General features: G+C 35.2%; 1 protein-coding gene across 2 annotated transcripts in view; it reads left to right on the forward strand.

The window, feature by feature from the left end:
* LOC105227207 (calcium-transporting ATPase type 2C member 1) overlaps positions 1–21,070 on the forward strand; it is a 110,957-nt gene that overhangs the window by 24,129 nt on the left and 65,758 nt on the right. Inside the window, exon 1 of one of the 2 annotated variants that reach the window (XM_011206438.3) lies at positions 11,805–12,237. The exons of the other annotated variant lie outside the window; for it this stretch is intronic. Within the exon in view, the coding sequence (XP_011204740.2) occupies positions 11,932–12,237 (306 nt within the window). The 5' untranslated portion in view covers positions 11,805–11,931. Of the gene's footprint in view, positions 1–11,804; positions 12,238–21,070 lie in introns of those variants that run through there. 2 annotated transcript variants of the gene reach the window in all.

Raw genomic sequence — 21,070 nt, forward strand, 5'->3', positions numbered from 1 at the left:
TATTCATGTAATATGTAGTGGTTATGTCGCCTGAAAATATTTAATAAATTTTATTTACCCACAATATGATTTTGTAATTTCTAACATTCCCACTTTTTCAACGGCAATACCCCGCTAAAAGGCTGCTATATCTAAGCATATGTTAGCTAGCAGAAATTTATTGTGATTTTTTTGCCGCCATCAAGCAATTTTATATGCATTTGGTCACATACACGCGGGCAAGGCAGGTATGTTGTTTGCCTATTTTATAGACAGCGACTGGTAACTCTCTCCCTTTTGCTTACTTTGCTCATGATTGCAATAGCTTGTGACGGCATTTGGAACGATTTTTTCACACATTGCCACTTTTCTACTTGCAATTTGTTGCTTGGTTGAAAAATATTGAACTTCAGCGTTTTGTAGTGTAAAGATTTTGAGAACTAAGTAAAGGCTCCATACAAAATTTTAGCGTGAACAATCATTTATAATGAAATATGAAGACTATGTGTTGGCATGGAACAAAATTTTAGTGAGAAAAATTATTTATATTGAACTATGAGCATCTGGTGCTCACTCTGTTGCCAAAAAATTACAATAATAAAAGCAAAAGTCAACAAAAAATAGACTTCGACTTCATAGCCACTCGAAAATCAGCAGCTCCTTGCTTATCAGCTCCCAAACTCACAGATTTTTGTACCCCAAAGAGACGGAACAACAGTATTCTCACTGTTTTTTTGCTGCCGCTGCAATTCAATGTAACTTCTATTGCCACAAAATGGCGTACGTGCTCATAGTTTTGCAAAATCGCTAGCAACAAATGTAATGGCGGCACTTCCCTGCCTGCTGCCGCAATACAACTATGTAATGCTTACAAAAAGTGTTAATAATGGCGAGAGATACAAAATGTTGCAACTCACTTCTATTTTTTTGCTCAGTTTACGGTTTTATAAATCTTAATTGGAAAAGTTTTTTGCTGTTCGCAAGCTTTTTTGTACGAATTACGCTGTCGATTTCAGCTTTTTCAAATGCATAATAACTTTTTGTGCGAACTTCTGCCCAATCTATGCGTTTTTGTTGTTTGTATAGTTATTTTTTTTTATTTTTGTTGCATTGTTTGTTCATTAAAAGCTACTCTCTGCTGCAGCGGCAACTTTTTGTGCGTTTAACGCAATTGTATGCGCAGTGTTTGGGCATTAAATGCCAAAAAGTGAAATGTAAAAGAGATAAGCAAAATTTCCTGCAACAGCAAAAGGTAAAAGTCGTTGCTGATTGTGGCTGGCAAATGCTTGCGTATTACAAAATTTTGTTTTTGTTTTGCATTGCCACATTTCCAATACAAAAGTTGACTTGCTGCCACACAACGGCGCTCCACTGTCAAAGTGTGGGTGTCGGCGGAACTTTTTTCCAAACTCTTTTTCGAAGTTACGCTTACAAAATATGAACTGCAAACACGCTTATCGCCTGCTGCACAGTTAGGAATTATATTTATTTTATTTACTTTGACTTCCGTTGATTCTTTTTTTAATTATTTTGTGCTGTATGAAAACGTTTCCGAATAATATTTCAATTCTTTTCCTGCTGGCACACATTTTAATTAAAGGCTATGCAATTTTAAGCCGATCAATATAAAAATTTCTACAACGAAAATTAGTGAGAGCAATTATTACAACAAAAAATGTATAATATTAACGCCTCTAAATTATTTATTGGCATTTCACACCATTTTTTCTAATTTGTATTTGATGAAAATTTAGTTTAATCGCATTATCATTGAGCTTAGCACTTCAAATACAATTCGGACGGCTTAGTGAATATCCAATAGGATCATAAATTTTAGAAAAGGAGTAAAAAGTCATGTAAGCCTATATAATATTTAAATCATACACAGCTTAAGTCGGGAAAAAATATTTCGATTGGAAATTTGCAGCAACAATAACACTAGTTTACAGGCATTTTGCGGCTGTGATATTAGAAGCAACATTTCCTCAATTTCTCCAGGGGTGGAGTGTACAGCAGGGAGCCAGATATGAGCTTGAGGGCGTAGTAGTAGATTCCCTATAGCTATCGCCTCTAGTTTAGCTTCCTTTAAAATTTTCCGCATGCTGCTGATAGGAGGATGCCGACTGATCATTGGTACACCTTATCAGCTTATGCAGCCGGTGATCCCAGCCGGCACTTTCACACCTATGAAGGGAACCGACATTTTCTTTGACCACCTTCATTCAGCCGAGGCTACCACCTCCACTTATCACGGGAGACGGCTCCATCCTCCTTGCTACGGTCAAAAACCCCAAGTTCAATGGAGTCTCCAGATTTAGCGATTTCGCTATACGTTGATGCCAGACCTGTTCGTCGCTTCTTGTCAAAGGATGCTTGCTCCTAGTGGGACCTCTGTGTCTTCAAATTAGTTTGGGCATTGCTCGATGCTGGTCTGTTTTCATCTCCGCCGATTTGCGCTCTCAGGGCCCTTTCAAGTGTGCTAGCATGCTGTTCAGATCCTTGCCATCCCAGCACTTCTAGACTTTAGTTACGAAGCAACTATCTTATTTAAGTCTTTTCGCTGTCGCTCGCTGCATGTTTTTTCCGATACCCTTGGCACTTGCCGGGGCATCAGAAACCCCTATTATTTTAGCAGAGGATTCTCTTGGTGCTGGCGATTCCGTCTCTCACCTTGACCATATTTTCACTACCAGTTGACTGCTTCCTGCCAACTGCAAATACCTTATCAACCGGAGAGAACCCTTGTACATGCATTACTTCAACTGGAATGGCGTTTCCGTCTTTCTAATGAATGACTGCCTGCTTGGGTCACTATCGTTTTTCAAGGAGGTGAGTTCTGTGCTACTTCCACCCATGTCTTTTTTTGCTTTAATTGTTTCTATGCTGTAAGGGTCCTCACTCAGAGCCGGCTTCTTCTAGAAGTTGCTCTGGATGATCTCAGTTGTGTTAGTAATGAAGGCAAGGCGGGACTTGACGTACGCCCTTATGAGACAGTGCGTTCAGATCCGACCAGCGGAAATGAGTCGGTTTGAAGTTCAAGTGAGACAAATTTTCGGCGATCTTACGATCCTAACTGTTTTCCTTATCTTACTAGTATTTTCTTAATTAAGTAGAATAGGAAGTGCAGCTTTCGATATTTCAATACCAGATTAAATTTTGTTGACCTTTTCCTCAAGGAATATTTCTCATTTGAAATGTAATACACTCAATTCTCTCCAGTGTTGATTTTTTTACTAATTTATACCAGAAAGTCTGGCTCGATGAAGAAGATCTAGTTAAAACAAGCCTTCTTGTAGAACCTTTAGTCGTTGCAGTACAGAGAAATTTCTGTTGACTCTAGTCTACCAAATCTATAACTCGCCTGTTTCGGCCAATCGGCTTTCAGCATGGAGTACCGTACTTTCTATAAATGCCTCAAGGCATAGTAGGCCAGACTTAAAGCTTATTTTAAATCACTTTTACCTTTTTAAATGCATTTCTTTGGAAAAAGTTATTGTAGTACTTGTACTGCATTGGCATTGTTCTCAAAATATACTCCAAATTCTTGGCTCATATTTTGTTTCTCATTTCCAAAAGCTTTGTATAGTGCTTAGTTCATTCTTCATTTATCCCATTAACTACACGAAATCTCCATTTTAAAAGCCAAATTCCATTGCATCTGCAGGGAATTAAAAATTTTTAATTGCTATGAATTTTGCACATCCGTCTGCAGGCAGACTTGTTGATATCTGCACTCGACTCATAACGGCGCTGTGTCGAAAGGATGACTAACAAACACACATACACAGAGCGCAGTGTCCCTTGGGCTTTTGTTTCGTGTCACACAATACGTACATAAGTCCTTAATGCACACAATACAACAATCAAAATGACCTCAGGAGAGTTTTCGGATTACCCAGGCTGGCAAGGATATTAATATACAAATGTATATATGTGTATAAGAGTGACTGTTGTCCTGTGTAGCTACCTGTTTGCCTACAGGACTGTCTCCGCTTTGATGGTGACGTTTGTTTTTGATTTCTGCTTGAGAAAAGAGCGCAGAGAAAAGAGAGTAATGCAAAAAATGTTGCCTCAACCGAAATGCAGGATAACAAAGGAGTTAGATAGCAGCTAAAGCAAAAAAAATAGCACAATGTATAAGCTCAAGGAGAAATTCTAGGGATGCATAAACCTACCACAGAAAAAATATGCAGAAAATCCAGAGAAAAATTCTACTTTTGGTAGCAAAGCAGTCGGCCAAAAACAATAACTGTGAGCGAAGATTTGTGTATTTCGGTATTTGTTTAGGCAGCAGCAATGACTGACAGCATAGTCAAAACTTTGCTACACATATTTTTTCAACGGTAAAAATGTTGCTAGTGGTTTTTAAGCTACTTCCCACAGCTTTGTGTCAACGTACGGTTATCTTGCGGAATTAAAATCGCACGGCAGACTTGTTTCCTTCCTAACAATGTATATATGTATGTATGTGTGTATATTCAATCTACTCCCCGCTTTGGTTAAGCTTTGTGTACTTCCGTTGATAATATTATTAAGTCGAGCATGAATGCAAAGCACCAAACAGTAGACGAGTTCACCAAAAACATGCCGATTGCAAATGTTAAAGGATAACGAAAACATTTGTGCAGATTAAATATTGAAAGCGGCTGAGGCGTAAGTAGGTGGCACGTTTGAAGCGTGTGCTTGTTGTGGAGCAGATTAATTCGGTAGCTGACGTTTATGTTGACAAGGATGCTGCTGCTGATAAGAACCACAGTGCCGTGTTGCTGCTTTGCACTGCTTCCACACTGTTTCCTCACAGCTTCCTCAGTGCTTCCACACTGCTTCCTTACTTTCTTGCTTCCTCGCTAATGTTCGCTTCATTGTTGCTATTGTTGCTGCTGCTGCTTCTTCCTTCGCTACTTGCTTTGTTTGACCTCTGCTTGTGCATTGGTGCGCTTTTTATGTGCTTGTGTAGTCGTACAACAACAACTCTTGCGTAATATTCATTGATTTAATGGTTTGTCTGGTTTAATGGCTCTTAGCTAAAGCCCTATTAGCTAGCTGCTTGTATGTTTAAGCCACTCGCTGCTGCTTTAATGTTAATGTCGTCATAAATTTCAATTAGAAAATTTGGTGCAAATTTGAAGTTGGATTTGACTGATTGGTGTTTAGTGTTTAACACTAATGGTGTTAATGAATTTTGTTTAATGATTTATGTTAAGGGTTGAGACTCTGAGGGCTGTTGTTCGTTATTTTTTATAATTTGAGTTTAAGATTTTGTTTTAAAATTAATTTTTTAAAGAAAACACACAGAAACTTCAAATGTAAGGGGGAATGTTTATTATACTTCGAAAGAACATTCTTGGCATTTATTTTATTTATTTTATTTGATTATCTCCTTCAACATCTTTTGACCGCGGCTACGTCTCAGATAGTTCATCCTTTGAGTTCAATTTGCGATGATTCTCTCGAGCATTTCGACTGGTAACTGGCGAATGACACGCGTGATGCCTTTGCCCCAGGTCCTGAATCGAAGCGGGATTGCCCGCATAGACTTTAGATTTTGGACTTAACATGTCCTCACAGGAAAAAGCTTAACGGTTTGATATCACACGATCTTGATGGCCAATCGACCGTTGCAAAACGTTAAATTATCTGCTCACCGAAGTGTTCATCATATTTGAAGAATTACGGACCAATGATTCCATTGGCCCACAAACCACACCAAACCGTTTTTTTTTGGATAAAAAGGTAGCTCTCGAATGTCTTCAGCTCTCTCTTCGCCCCAAATGTGGCGATTTTGCTTTTTTACTTTTCTCAAGAGCGCATAGAACGAAGCGATTTCGCTTGGGAGAGTCAAGCGCTTTCAATTTAAGACCTCAACTGCGATTAATATAGAATAAAGTCATATTGAAATGCTGTAAGTAATGAAAAAATATAAATCGCCTGAATGTAGGCAATATTTTATGACTATTTCTTTCACAAAAGCTTATATCGCCTGAATGTAGGCAACAATTTATGACTATTTCTTTCACAAAAGCCTAAATCGCCTGTAAGTAGGCAACTCTTTGTTATTTGTACTAGAATATATTAATTTTTGAGGACTTCAAAATATTCTTGCAAATACCATATCCTCTATTTTTGTTGTCGATTATAGAATTAATATTCTATATATTCTTCTGTTTAATATATTAAATGAGAGTACAGTTGGCTAAGCTGAATTCTTTGAATTAAAGCGACTTATTGTAAAATTTAATTGATATTGAATGACAACAAATTTCCAAAGGCTCATGCTTGACTTAGGCATAATATATTAAATTTAAAATAATATATGCATGTGAGTACACAAGGTATTTCTATAGATATACATATATAGTATATATACAAATATCAGCATGAGCATCACAATTCCTAACTAACGCAGTCCAAGTTAAATTGAAAACAATTGCTTCCTTCCGTTCGTCACAACTGTCTTCTATATTTCACTTGTACAAATTTATCAGTGCGTTTGCATTTCACATTGTTTGTGCTATTTATAAGTGTGTTCATGTGTGTGTCTGACAAAGTCAGTATTCAGCTTTAAGGTGTGCTTTTGTGGTTACGCTGCTTGTCAGCAACTTGCCTCAAACCCACAACCTCAAACTAATGAACACTCATCAGTTTAAGGGAAATATACGAGATTGAACGGGGGCAGGGGGTTAGTGGTTATTATGCGTGCCAATCAAACAATCTAACAGCTTGACACTGTGCAGCATTCACGTAATTACGACACTGTGTAACGGTGAACAAGAGCGCAGACAAAACTAACAATTTCACCATTGTGGAGGTGGTGATTTATGAACTAACACAGATATAGTATACATAGATATAATATATTATACTACTCATATGTATATGTGTGTGTATGTATGAATGCGGAAGTATATTTGTATATTTTTCAAGTGTTTATGTTTATTTTAGACGTCAATTATTTGTCTTCGTGCACGCATTAATTATTGCCAGGCAATGTGAATTGGCAGCTGACATTTTTTTGTGAATAAAGGGTGGATTTTTGGTGGTATTTAATTTTTATTTCGAAAATAAGTGCGGAGAAGTGAATGAAGTTAATAAAATTTTCCCATTATAAATTTTATGATTTTTTTTTTGTATTTATAAAGGGTGTTTTTTTAGTGGTACAGTATTTTTATTTACGAACTAATCGCACTGAAAATTATTATGTAGGTGTTAAATAAGATTATCTAAGTATATGTACAATTGGCAGGTTTAAGTGATGTTATGATTTGATTACCACTAAAAAAACACCCTATATACTATATACAAATAAATTTTTTTACCTATTATTTGTATTTTTGCACGCATTAATTATTGTCAGGCAACGCCAACTGTCAGCTTGACATTTCATTTATTTATAAAGGGTGCTTTTTTAGTGATATCAATTTTTTATTTCGAAATAAAACTACGAAATAATTAGGAAAATTGATAATAACTGTGTCAAATAACACCACCTAAGTAAGCAAATGACACATCAATGCTTTCATAGGATTCGACCACCGCAAAAAAGACACCCTATACACTATATAAATACTAATATCTGTATCTACATACATATATAATCGCAATAAGACACTGCTAGTCGAAATCTTCATAACAAAAAGTAACAACAACAACAAATTTTCAATATCTTACACCGCCTCTTTACTCCTTTATTTATTTACCTTCCTTTAATGAAGCGGAAGAGCGCATTTGTGTAATTATTTCGTATTATTTAGAGTTGCTTGCGCTCATTTGCGTCTTCGCATGCGAAAATATTTTCTTTATCTGCCTTAGTCAGTCACTTGTTCGCTTTATTTGGATTTACCTTGTGCCTAATGTATACACAAAATTACCAAAGCACACAAAATTCACTGAAAGTGTTGATTTGTTTTGTGGTCGGATGCTTGTGGATGCCTCAGGTGCGCACGGTATGCGGTATCTCTGCGGAATTTCTGCTCTAAATGGTTTAATCATTTAAATTAAGACTTGAATAATTCAGTGTTTAGTGAGATTACTGCGAGAGTGATGAAAGTTGTAGAAAGTAAGTTGACTTCAAAGTTTGTTCGCAGGTATTTATAGAAAAATTTTTGAGGCGGATTAAATGGAAATTGTTTGTGATTGAAAAGGAAATGAGCTTCGGTGTGCAAATAGTTCGAAAGTTGGTTTAAAATATTTTAACTTTGCAGTATATTCGATGTTTAGAGTATGATTGTGATTTGCAGGGATATTAGACAAGCAGACGGCTTTATTATAGAGGTAAATTAAATTTTTTGTTATTCTCAATATAGGCATATCTCTATTTTGGTTTGAAAGTTGTGAAATCGCATATCGCCTATATGTAGGCAAGGATTTATTATTTTATTTCACCTTTGAAAAAACATATATATTTAATTTATATAGTATAACACAAAACAACTAAATAAAAACAACTAATACAAGCAAATTTCATTCAAAAATACTTAAATCGCCTGAATGTAGGCAACATTTTGTTAATATATCCTGCAAAAAAGCTTTAAGAGCTTAATTTTAATTTTAAAAATTAATTTAGCCACCGCTTGTTACGTTCTATTACTAATTTTTTCAAAAAACTTAAAACTCCTAAATGTAGGCAACCTTTTTTAACTATGTATATCTTCACAAAATCTTAAATTGTCTGCACAAAGGCAACGTTTGATAACTGTTTCTTCCACAAAAGATTAAATCGCCTGAATGTAGGCATTATTTTGTTAATATTTCTTACAAAAACGCTTAAAGAGCCTAAATGTAGGCAAAATTTTAGAAATGAATTTGGACAATGCTTGTTATTTGTACTATAATATATTAAAGTTTCTTCTGAGATAATCTATAAAGTTAATATTCGAGAATCTCACGAACGGGAAAGCATAGCAAAACTCGTAAATTTTGCTCTAATTTCATCCGTTCTTTAAATTTATTGCACATTTAGCCATAAATTTAAATGTCTTCTCTGTCTTCTGCACATATCCACAATTAATTCATAAGTCATTTGTGTTGTCTTCAAAAACATGACTTGCAAACAGGCCTGTTGCATACTTTTTGGCGTAATTTGCATATAAACAAATTAAACAAAGCACTCGTGCAAAACAAAATAAGCTGCTTAGTTGTCATAGCAACATTCAAATTATTATAAATAAATTGAAGTATACAATTTGGAGCTGACAGTGGCGAAAGAGACAGCAAAGATAGCATAAATTGAGTGCAAAGAATTCATAGAGACAGGAGCTACGGAAGCAACATGTGCATACAGTTGTATAAGTCTTATATATACGGTCTTATAATATATGGATATACATATGTATATGTTGTTAGTATAGCAAAAAGCGAAATTGCCAGACAAATAGCAGACATTGTATATGCTTTGCAAGCGTCAGCAGACAAAAATGCTGACACAGCCTTGTTTTGTCGGCAAACGCGTATTTAATGTTTTTGTTTTTATAGCTGAAATATGTGAATATTATTGTTTATGCAGCGATGCTTATAATGCGATTACATGTACATATATGTTTGTATGGACCTAGACCCAGCAGGAAATTGAAGGTTGAGGTACGTTATTAGTGATAGTCATATTGTTGTGGCAATTATATCCTTGTGATCTGTTTATACCCTTTTATGCTATAAGAAATGTAACTGTGAAGGGTTTTATAACCCATTTATATTTATTTGCTCTCACACTGAAAAATATCTTTACAAATAATTCCTACTTTTTCATATATGTACATTTGTACAATAATTTCCACCAGGGTTTGCTTGACTGCCACACTGTCACTGTTGCTGTAAGCCCTTTCCATCGTCATAAGTGCTCATTCTCTTCCTCATCAACATACACGACGCATAACAATAGTGCTGCCATTAATGTCTAAAGTTGTAATAAATAATGTAATTACGTCATATAACACAACGGTGCGGCATGAGAAAACATATAATAGCAATAATAGTAACAACGTCGGTAAAATATAGTTACAGCGCACAACAACAAAAACATGTCTGCAGATAAATTATATTTTTTTGTACAATAATTTCCACGCACTCAGCAGCTCAGCGGTGAGTACAATGAGTGGATGGAGCGCTCAAAATGTTGATACAACTACGGTGAGTACACGTAAAGCGGGAATGTCGAAATGCAGATAGCGTATACGCAGTGGTGTGCAGTGCTTGCTATTTATGGTGATACAAGCGTACGCATTCATTTACAAGGCTGGCAAATGATATGCTTAAGCAATGCGATATAATGAGTGGATGTATATGCATATGTGTTGTTGTTGATGTACAGGAATAAGGAGAAATGTGAGTGGTCGTATATACCCTCTGCTGGCACAGCATACCTGTGCGAAAGTGTAGTGATTTTGGTTTCGGAAAGTGTTGAAAAATACTACAAAAAGAACAAACACTAGCAAGGCGCATCAAAAAGGTATGAAATCAGCGCTCATCATTCCCTAACCGCCATTTAACGCATATAATTATTTTCAGCTATCGGGTTTACTCGAAATTGAATTTCTCTGCTTTTAAAAAATAAGCTGAAAAAATGGTTTACATTTCACAATCGAAACCATGCACTCATATGGAAAATTTGCGCAATGAAAGTGGTACCGTTATGCAGTTGAAATTGCAGTGTTTCATGCAATACCCACCTGTGTGTGCTCGTTTGTATATGTGTGTATGCTGAGAGCAAAAGTAATGGCAAACATTATAGGATTAATAAATGCATACAATAATGGAATTATCAAAAGCTGAATTTAATTATGAAGTTAATTAAAATTGCATACATTCTGATGCGATTAACTCATGAAAAGCAGATAGCTGATGTGGCGGTAGGGGTAATTGTAAAGCGTGTGAATTACCATAAGTGGAAGCTGGTGTGTGTGAAAATTATGTAAAAGCAAAACAAAAAAAACAAGCAACATTTTGTTATGAGAAAAGTTACGAGAGAGTGGCCGGGATAAAAATATCAAAGAATCGTTGAGAATTTCGATTAATTTTATATTATACGGTTAAGGGATGATTTTAAATATATCCAATATTGTTTACGAAAATCAATAATTGATAACTATTGAAAATAATTGTCTAAGGCAAGAAAAAAATTTAACTTCAGCTGCACCGAAGCTATAATACCCTTTACAAATACAAGCTTTCTTGCGAGTAATTGATTTCGAACAGTCTGTTTGTATGGCAGCTATATGCTATAGTGATCCGATTTGAACAATTTCTTCGGAGATTCCATCATTGCTTAAGATAATAATTCATGTCAAATTTCGTGACGATATCTTGTCAAATGAAAAAGTTTTGCATACAAGCACTTGATACCGATCGTGAAATTTGTATGCCAGCTATATGCTACAGTGGTCCGATATCGACAGTTCCAACAAATGAACAGCTCCTTGGCTAGAAAAGAATGTGTGGATAATTTCAAATCGATATCTCAAAAACTTAAGGACCATTTCACGTTTTTACAGACAGAGGGACTCAGTCATGCTGATCATTTAAGATCTTACTCACTTGCTCAGTTTTTCTTCCCAAAACTTTTAACTTTCACTCCTAATGCCTTTTTATCGCGTTTTCAAAATTAAATTTTTTTTTAGTTTTAAAACCAAACTCCTTTGCTACAAACTTCTCCAAACAACCCTACAACCGTTTCATATTTTTCTACCTCCTTTCCTGCTTTTTTTCCATTATCTTTCATTTTATAATTCAAAAATGTTTTTCTTTTCATTTTCCCCCAGCAGGTTTGTCAAATTAATTTTCATTACATTTAAAAGAAATTCAAGTTCGAAAAATTTATTGTAGAAAGTAAACAAATTGTTTGTGGTCGCTTAAAAACCTCTTAATCTCCACTCTAGAACAGCGCTTGAAATACACAAAAGTGGCGCCAAACCGCACGACCTCCTCAAGTGAAGCGGTGTTTATTGCTTAAATGATTTCAAAATGTCAAAATTAGTCTTGGTCGCTAAGAAGTTGCTGCGCAAGCGTATAACCGATGCAGCCGATAATGCGCAAGCGGCCGAAGATGAGGCGAACCAGCCAAGCACCTCGGCGGCTGCCAAGCAAAAGAAAGTCGCTGATAATGCGCACATACAGCCCGAAAAGGTATTTGGGCACATTAAAGAGACGCAAAGAGCAGAGCAAGAGGCATCTTATATTGCTTTCAAGGCTGATGAGGCGACAAAACAGTTGATTTCTAAGGAGGAGTGGCAGAATGAGGAAGAGTTAGATACGCTTTTGTTGCAACAGGTAGGCGTAAGAGCTGTATGAAATTAAAAAATTATACAGAAAATGAAAATATGTTGCCAAAAAGTGTCCGCGCATTCGTCTAAAACTTACTAAAACGTGCGCATATTAAAAGCATTTCTTCTCATCTGGACTCGCTGTGTATTACCATACCTTTAAGCATCTTTATACTGTAACCCACGCCCGTTAGTAACATCATTTCCCTCGATTGCGATAATTTTTTTTTGTACTTCTTTTTGTTCCATTTTTTCATTTCCTTGTGTGCACTAATTTCCATTCACCGCTAAGTACCCTTGTGGCTACTTAATTTCCGTTTTCAGCCTTGCATTTGCGTGCCACATTTTCTTATTACATTTTGTTTCTGCATAATTTCCTCTATAGGCTGGCAAATGTTGCATGAAAGCACGCATAATTATTTCTCTTCTTTGTTTCAGTGTTTTGGTTGTTCTGCTGCCCGCTTTCTTATGGTTTCTACTTTAGCTGCGTTCGCGTTTATAACAGCCCTCTGTCAGCGGCATAATTAATCTGTGGAGTGTAGTGCTTCCTGTTTAGGTTATTATTTAGTTTGAAAGTGTGGTCGAGCTGGTCAAAAGATTAAAGTTTTTTTTCCCTGGAACGAAAAAAAAAATAAAAAAAAAAATATTTGTAATTGTTTTTAGTAGGACTATAGCCCAACATCATATAACAAACGCATTTACATTGATCTCTTTGGTTATTTCATTGGTAAATAATAGAAATTATAAATTTTTCGCAAGCCTGCTTTATAAAAGTTTTCTTGGAAACCTGATTATTAAAGTTTATTGTACATTTTACACTCTCCGTAAATTGAAATTAATACAAAAAATATTTTAGATGGCTTAGGCTGTTTATTTCATTCGTATGTTACTAAGTAATTTTAGTTCTCAATAGGCTTATAAAATAATTTCTATACATCCAGGAGTTACCATTTTAAAATAATTTTAATTATAACCGGACTTTCTTTGTAAAAACACTGTTATTTTCTTAAAAAAATATTGATAAATATTTCAGTTGAAAGTTTTACTCACAACTATTCGGTAATTTATTGAGATTTCATGATAGCTCTTAGCTCTCTACTCAAAATTCTATCTGTTCCTTTGGTCTAGGTTCAAAAAAATTTTAAGAACTGCAAATGTTTTGCATAAAAATTTATGTGGTTATACTGTAATATATATTTGATAAACTAATATTTAAAAAAATTTTCTTTTTTTTTACAGGTAAGTGCATGATCTCTACTCAAAATCTTAAGTAAGTTATATATGACAGTAGCAACTCTGTTCGGTAAGCTTTTATAACGTATTCATGTAATTTTAGCAAAATATTTTAATGAAATATTTCATAAAGACAGTAACTTATTGAATTTGCTCAAAAAACAGATTTGAGCTTGTTGGGGTTGAAAAAAATTAAGTTTTTTATAAGCTTTCAAATTAGCGCCATCTATCGTGTTCGAGTAAAAACGAAATGAAAACAATATTTTTTATGCTGAAACAGTTCATGTTAATCGTGAAATTTAGAAATTTTTGCAAGTAAGTAATTTTTAGCTGAAAGTTCAGTGTTGAGCTTTATTGAAAAGCTTGTTTCTTCAAGTTATAAATAAATGAATACACAATAATAGTAGTTAATTGAATTTGCGCTTAAAACTGGCCTTAATATTGTTAAAGTTGAAAGAAGGCAGTTTTTTTAAAAGCTTTCAAATTTAGCGCCATCTGTGGAGCTCAAAAAAAAAATTCTAGAACAGCAATATTTCTTTTCCTGAAGTAGTTCAGGTTATTTTTGAAATATATAAACTAGTTTTGAAATTATATAACATTTAGTCAAAAGCGCATCGTTCAAATTAATTGCAAATTTTTTTTATTGAAAGCTTTTTTTTTCTTCAAATTAGTTCTATAGTGCTTTCGCGAAGCTATTCTTAACCCTGTTAACACTTTAAAAAGTAAATAATATTTTGTTGAAAGCTCAGCGGTCAAATGTTTTGAGAAGCTTTTTTCGGCTTCAAATCAGACCTACAATGCTTTCGCGAAGCTATTATTAACTCTGTTAACTCTTTAAAAAGTAAATAATATTAGACGAAAGCTCATTGGTCATCTTTATTGAAAAGCTTTTTTTTTAAGGTTAATGGAGCTGTGGCATTTTTAATTTAGTATATGGCTATACATAGTATGATTTTGGCCATCGTATGCTATGATCATGGTCGTATATGACTCTACTTAGGTTAAGCTCTATTAATTCGTAGAGTTGATCAAAAATTGTTCCTCGGATAAATATTCGTCTTTCGTGTTACTCATGGATCCTCACAGATCTAGCAAGCCTTCTCAGCTTATTACGGATTTTTTTTAATCAATCCCAGCACCTTCGCTGGGCTCGCAAAGGTTTAAATATCGCGATATTTTAATTTAAATCTGGTTAAATCCAGGAAACTCCAGTCAGAACAGCTACGAAAGCGGCGTGATTGACTTCGCTAAGTCCAAGTAATTCGAAAGGCTCAAGTTCTGGTTGCTGACCAGCGTCTGCCAAGCTCTGGAGTCCCATAGGCCCTCAGCTAGGAAGAAAAATCACATCGGACAACTGACTTTCTTCGAACCGCAAGAAATTGGGGTAAGAGCGTCCACCCTAACAAGCTCATTAATTTCGTAGTTTATGGCGATTCGACTGAAACCGGGCACCTATGTATGTATACATGTATTATATGGAAAAAGCTGGAAACTGTTTCCAAGGAGGTGAAAACTACTAAGAAATCCATATATTTTGACGTGTTTTGTCATCCTTAGCTTCATTCACTATGACCTCAATCACATATGTATGCGTGTATAGTTAAAGAATCGCAAATGTAATACAACTTCTGTAATATCGAAGGGGGTCCTCAGAAAGATAAGCCATCAGTCATATCAAAGTGCGCGCAACAGCATGTGGGTTTGACAACATTGGGTCAAGGCGCGTAATAAGCTGCTTGTACATAAATCCATTTTAATAATGCGCAATTTAATTTTCAAAATTTTTATGATAAATGATGTTAAAGCGCTTTTGCTAAATGCTTAAATAAGCGAGACGGCAAAGTTAAATTGCTGCGTTGCTTGTAAGATTGCCAAGGCAAAAGCAACCAAACTGGCTACAACATAATGAAGAGCAAATTAATGAATGCAATTTGAAGAGCTGACAAGTCAAGACACTCAAAGACAGAGGAGAGAACTTAAAAAGTTTTGCCAAGTAAATGAGAAAACAACAAAACCAACAAATATTTTCGAAACATAAAAAGCGCTTAACGAAGCGCATGAAATTAATTGCGAAAATGTAACGATTTTTTGATGCGCTGTGGAGAAATTATAATGACTGACGTGGCCGAAGAGTGCAAAGTTTTCCTTTTACTTGCTTGAAAATGCTTGCGATTTTTTGAAGACAGCAGGTGCGCTTGCATGCAAGTCATTACCATAATAATTATTTTTTTTTCCTTTATTTAATTGCGCTTCATTTAAGCGCCTTTTCGTTGCAGTTGTATGCATTTAGCCGTGAGTTGTTGCTGTGACTTGTGCAGGTCAGCGTCTTGCAAGCAGTTTTTGTTGCTATTTTGCGTTAAAAGTTTATTAATTTGCAGTCGCTTCACTTTATTATAGACAATGCCGCAAGCCAAGTGGTGCTAAAGGAACTAACACGACCGCACAAGTTCAGCGCGTAAGCTTGCTGTGCTGAGCCTTGCATACTTGCAGGCGCTGTAGCGTTTTGGCGCTTAATTAAAGGCAACGCTAATTTTGTTACTTTGCTATTTCGCGCAATTTAGTTATGTTTAGCAAGCTTTAGCGCTGCCGAGAGGGTGTCTGCTCTAATTCGTTGACCTCAGTGTTATATTTTTAACTTTTTTTTACTTAAGACACAATTTACTTAGCATATCATCAGCTTTTTCTAAACTGTGTCTTTTCAACATAGTTTTTCTTATGTTTTAATTTTTGTTATTTAATTTTTTTTGTTTCAAAACTTTCTGCTCAATTTTCTAGTGTCGGTAATTAAGTCACTTGTTGCGCCACAATTTCGCTTTTCCCCATCTATCATCGCTCCCCTAGCTGCGCAACGCTACATTGCTACTTTGACCTCAGCTTTCCTGTGCATTATTCCCCCTACTGCCATTGTTTTGCTGTGTTCCCCAGCTGGCATTTGTTGTGGTACACTGGTGTTGCCCTAGCAGCATATTTTTCCATGAAATTGTTTTCCGTTTGCTTTTTTCGCTCCGCAATTCCCTTTGAGTTTATTCAACTTTGTTTGATCGGTTTTGTTTTTGCCCGCTCATCAGCGCGCCTGAGAGTTAATTTAGCTTTTTTCTTTTTTTTGTTTAGTTCATTCGTGGCAATTCAGTTGAGAGCAGCTGGCAGCGTAGTCGTGTTTACCGCATTGCCTTTAAACGCCTGCTGGCATATTTGTTGCTCGCGTTCGCCTACTCACTTTCATAAGTTTCTTCATACGCTTAAGTACTTGTTTAGGTATTCATGTATGTATGTATATATGTATGTGTGAGTTACTTAAGTGTGCTGAAGCAACACGTTTAATTGCTTGGAAGAATTCAAAGTGCTTTGAGTGTGCCAGAAATCAGCTCATTTTTTTACATTGTCCGTCTTAGCTATGTTTTCTACGCACCTCTTTTTTTATGTTGATGAAAATATACTTTTTGTCAGTGTGGATCAAATTTGATCGGGTGGCTGGCAGCACTTCCCATATAAGTGGGTAGGTTTAACAGGTTCGACAATTTAAGGCCGAGCGTTGTCATGCAGCAAAATCACTTTCACCAAGTTTCTTGTTTCTGAAGCATTCCCATAGGTCTGCTTACATTTGATACGGATTCTCAGCGACCAACGTCTCCACTTGACCGTCTTTGTTTGGTATTCCTTCACGCGGGCGGTCGTTAATATCGAAATCGTTGTCTTTAAAGCGATCTCCGTAAACTTTTTGGAAACCCCGATGTGCTTTTGATCAGGCAGGTTATGGCTTTCACCTCTCCAACTTTAAAATTATGTGATATAGTGATTTTAGCTTTAGTTTCTAAGGAACATGACAAAAGGGATACCGTAGAAAGCCAGAAATAAATTCCATTTAGCCATTACTGAAAATTTCGTAAGTCTTTCGAATGGTGCGAGAGCTTTCGCCTTTGACTGGAAGCTTTCAACTTACGACTGAGAGCTTTCCATATACTATAGATGCTAAATGAGCAATGTCGCTTTAATTTTACAAAAGTTACAAATCGATCGAGTATATTGAAAAACATTAGTATATTTAGGGTACTCAGTTGAGATTTAGATCCCTATAAAGCTGTTTTCGTTTCCTTTTAATGATTCGTGAAAAATTCAAAATCCTTCGAATGATACGAGAGCTTTCATCCTTGACTAAGAGCTTTCACCTTTGACTGAAAACTTTCCACATAGTTAAATATGAATACAAACATATGCTGCTTTGGACAATATTTTCACGGTGGCTCAAAAAAAAAAACATTAAAAAACTTTACTTTTGGACCCACCCTAATTCATAGCACTCCAATTAAACTCTTTTCAAGCAACAATAACTCACTTATTCCAACGATTTCAAGGATAAATTTTGTAAAATATGCATATTTGTTGTTGTTTGCTTACGCTTGGCCAGTTAGTGTGCTGTAACAACATAAATATTTACTAACATACTCGTACATTTTTTAAACGGTCAAAGCAAATGTTGTTGCAAACGGGGTCATACAGCAAACAAACAAAAACAACATTGTGGCTAGGAAAAGTGGTGCACCAAAGCAACGAACAACATTGACAGCAAGTGATTGGCAAAAGCGTTTGCTTATGTGTGTGTGTACTGCATGTTGTACAAAATGCAAAAGAGCAATCGTCAAGGCACATGCACTACAAGCGCGCTGAAAAGTATGCTATGCGTGCATAGCAATGTGTGTGCTCGGCATGTTTCTCATATCCTGCAATGAAAAATGTTGCACCAACAGTATTTTGTATGTAGTTGGTGCATGCGTGTGTGTGTTTTGTAAACGTTGTAAGTGATTTCCATTCGGTGTGCTCAATGGCTCGCCACTTTTCAAACTTGTTTGCGGCGCAAAAATGGTGAAAACTATTTCCACATATGTGCATATACATATATATTATACTTTATATACTCTACTTACTTACACATTTTAGCGTTTTTATATATTTATTTTTTTCTATCGTTTATTACGCTAAATAAAAAAATAAAACGCACTCAGCCCGCTTACTGCGAGGGCCAGCACTGCGATCACTGCATTTTTCGTATGCATTTTTCAGTTTTCTGTCCTCTTAACTTCCTTTCTCCGCCGCTATTTGTCGCGCTTTGCTCGCTCAGTAAGCGGCTTTTATTGGAAATGCATTTTATGCGTCAGCTTTTGGGCGTTTTTAGTTTTTCTCTTGCATATGCGGTGCGTATCAGGCATTTCGATCTTCTCTGCTGGCGGCTGTAGCGCACAGTTTCTCATTTCCGCGCTAGTGTGCAGCATATAGCGGATTGCCGGTTCACTTCGATAATCCAAATTCGTGCAGCGATTTATTGGATTTTGCTTGGCTGGCTTTAGAGACGCGGTGTTTTGCTCAGTGTACCCTATCGGAGCATATATTTGAAGGAAATATTGTGCATGAAGTGGTTTAAATGAAAGTATTACTTTTGCGGTTTTTAAGTTTCTCTTTTGAAAGTATTTTGTGCCATAAACTCGATTTTATGGTTAACTATTTTCTTCTTTGCCTCCCTTGAATATCAATTTACCGTCCAGAAATATTTGATGAAAAATTCTGACTTCCTTAAACACCAGAAATTATTACACTGCAAAGTTATTCATAAACATCATACCTTTAACTCGTGTTTATGACCCAAAATAGAACATTGTATTAGACAATATCCCTATATATGTATTATAAATATAATTTGACTGCATGTGTTATCTTCTGCTATGCTTTTCTTAATTTTGTTTTAAGTATGATTAGATTATTTTACGAAAGTACAATACTAAATCAAAGCATTTACTGAAAACAATATTTAGTCCATTACCATTTTATAATTCCACACATTTTAACTAATAACTAATAATATCAATTAATGATATTTAATGAGCTTTTAATAAAACCATTTATTCAACCCAAATAAATTTGCTTAAATAAATCATAAACTACAAGACAGATTAATGCATTGGCAATTTACTCCTTACTAAATATACCCACACATGCAAACACATTTACATACTTATATTCACAATGAAAACGCCCCATGCGAAATATTTATTTAAAACACAATAATTAGCTACAAAAAATGTGTGTTTGCCATATATTATATTCAGATGTATATACTTTATTATCGCTATTCCTAGCCTAAAAAAAATTTAAAAACACAAAAAATAATAATAACATATGTTAATAGAAATTAATTATTTTTCACCATCCGACAATTACTAGGTGTTATATGCAAGTATGACTATTTTTTTCATATTTTTTGTTGTTTCTACATATTTTAATTAACAATTTCAAAAAATGCCTGCAAATAAGTTAATTAAGTTGCTACCATTAGCTAAATGTAAATTATTACAATAGCGCATGTTGTTGTTGCTACTGTTGTAATAGTTGTTATAGCTTATTGAATACATAACACACACATACCTATACATATTGCGTGTATATTAAATTCCAAGTGCTATTAAGTTACATATTTGCTCAAACCAACAGCAGTTTCAGTGGCGTACAGGGCGTATGGGTGCTGCCCGACGATGCACTTAATTGAATACCATATTCGTTATTTGTTAATGTGTGTGCATATATAAATGTAATATGTGCGCTGTACTCAAGTATGCAAGCTATTGTAATTGCACTATGTTTACAATTACATTAAAGGTATTAATGATTGAGTGAAGCATAAGGGGGGATAAGTGGTTATGCCGCAAATGTTGTATTGCTAGACAACATGGCGTATGCGCAACATTTTCGAATGCAGTGAGTTCGTGAATGCATGCAGGAGTATGTGAGATTTAGGCTAATTGGAGATATTTATGGCGTCGTTTCAACAGTGTTTTGTACGTAAAATATATTTTTTGTGATTTCAAAGGCTTAAATGTAGAATGATAGTTACCAACTACAACTTTTGTGGAAACAAATTTTCATCGATTTTGCTTGCAGCTTTCAGTAAGAGCCGAGAAAAAGTTTAGAATTTTTGAAAATATTGCAAATTTTACTAAATGTAAACAATTTTCGGAACTGTAAATTATTTGCAGCTGCAAAATTAATAATTATATCAGGGTTAGGTTAAACAGGTAGGCCAACATTGTAGGACATTTCAAGGGTTAACGTCCGATTACAGGTTAAAACAGATTACTATCAGCATTGTACTATAATATGTTCACTATTAAAGAGAGTTTTGTCATCATAAAAATCAGCTTGCTTGCCTTCTTCCTCTTTTAAAAATTATTTATCGCTTTTATTATTAAAAATAAGTACACTAAATCGGGTCTTAGTGTCACGACATTCAAAAAGTTCGCTCGAAACGTCAAAATCTCACATTTTTATTATTTTTGTCATCAGCAAATGGTAGTTCGTACAAAAATATATTATACATTTTTGGAGACAAAAATTGCTTTAGCTTTCAAACATTTACCGTTTGTATTTTTCTGGGTTAAACATTCCTTGCTGACGCGCGTGTTTGCTTTTAAATATTAGAAAGGTATAAACACACATAACAAAAAAGCAACAACGACATGCCGTCATCTTCAATTTAAATGCATGTACATTCTAAATGCACTACAACTACAAAAAGCAGGCAACCTACAGTCACATACATACATACTCACGCAAACCCAAAC

The sequence above is a fragment of the Bactrocera dorsalis genome, chromosome 5, assembly GCF_023373825.1.
Source record: "Bactrocera dorsalis isolate Fly_Bdor chromosome 5, ASM2337382v1, whole genome shotgun sequence".
Classification (NCBI taxonomy): Eukaryota; Metazoa; Arthropoda; class Insecta; order Diptera; family Tephritidae; genus Bactrocera; species Bactrocera dorsalis.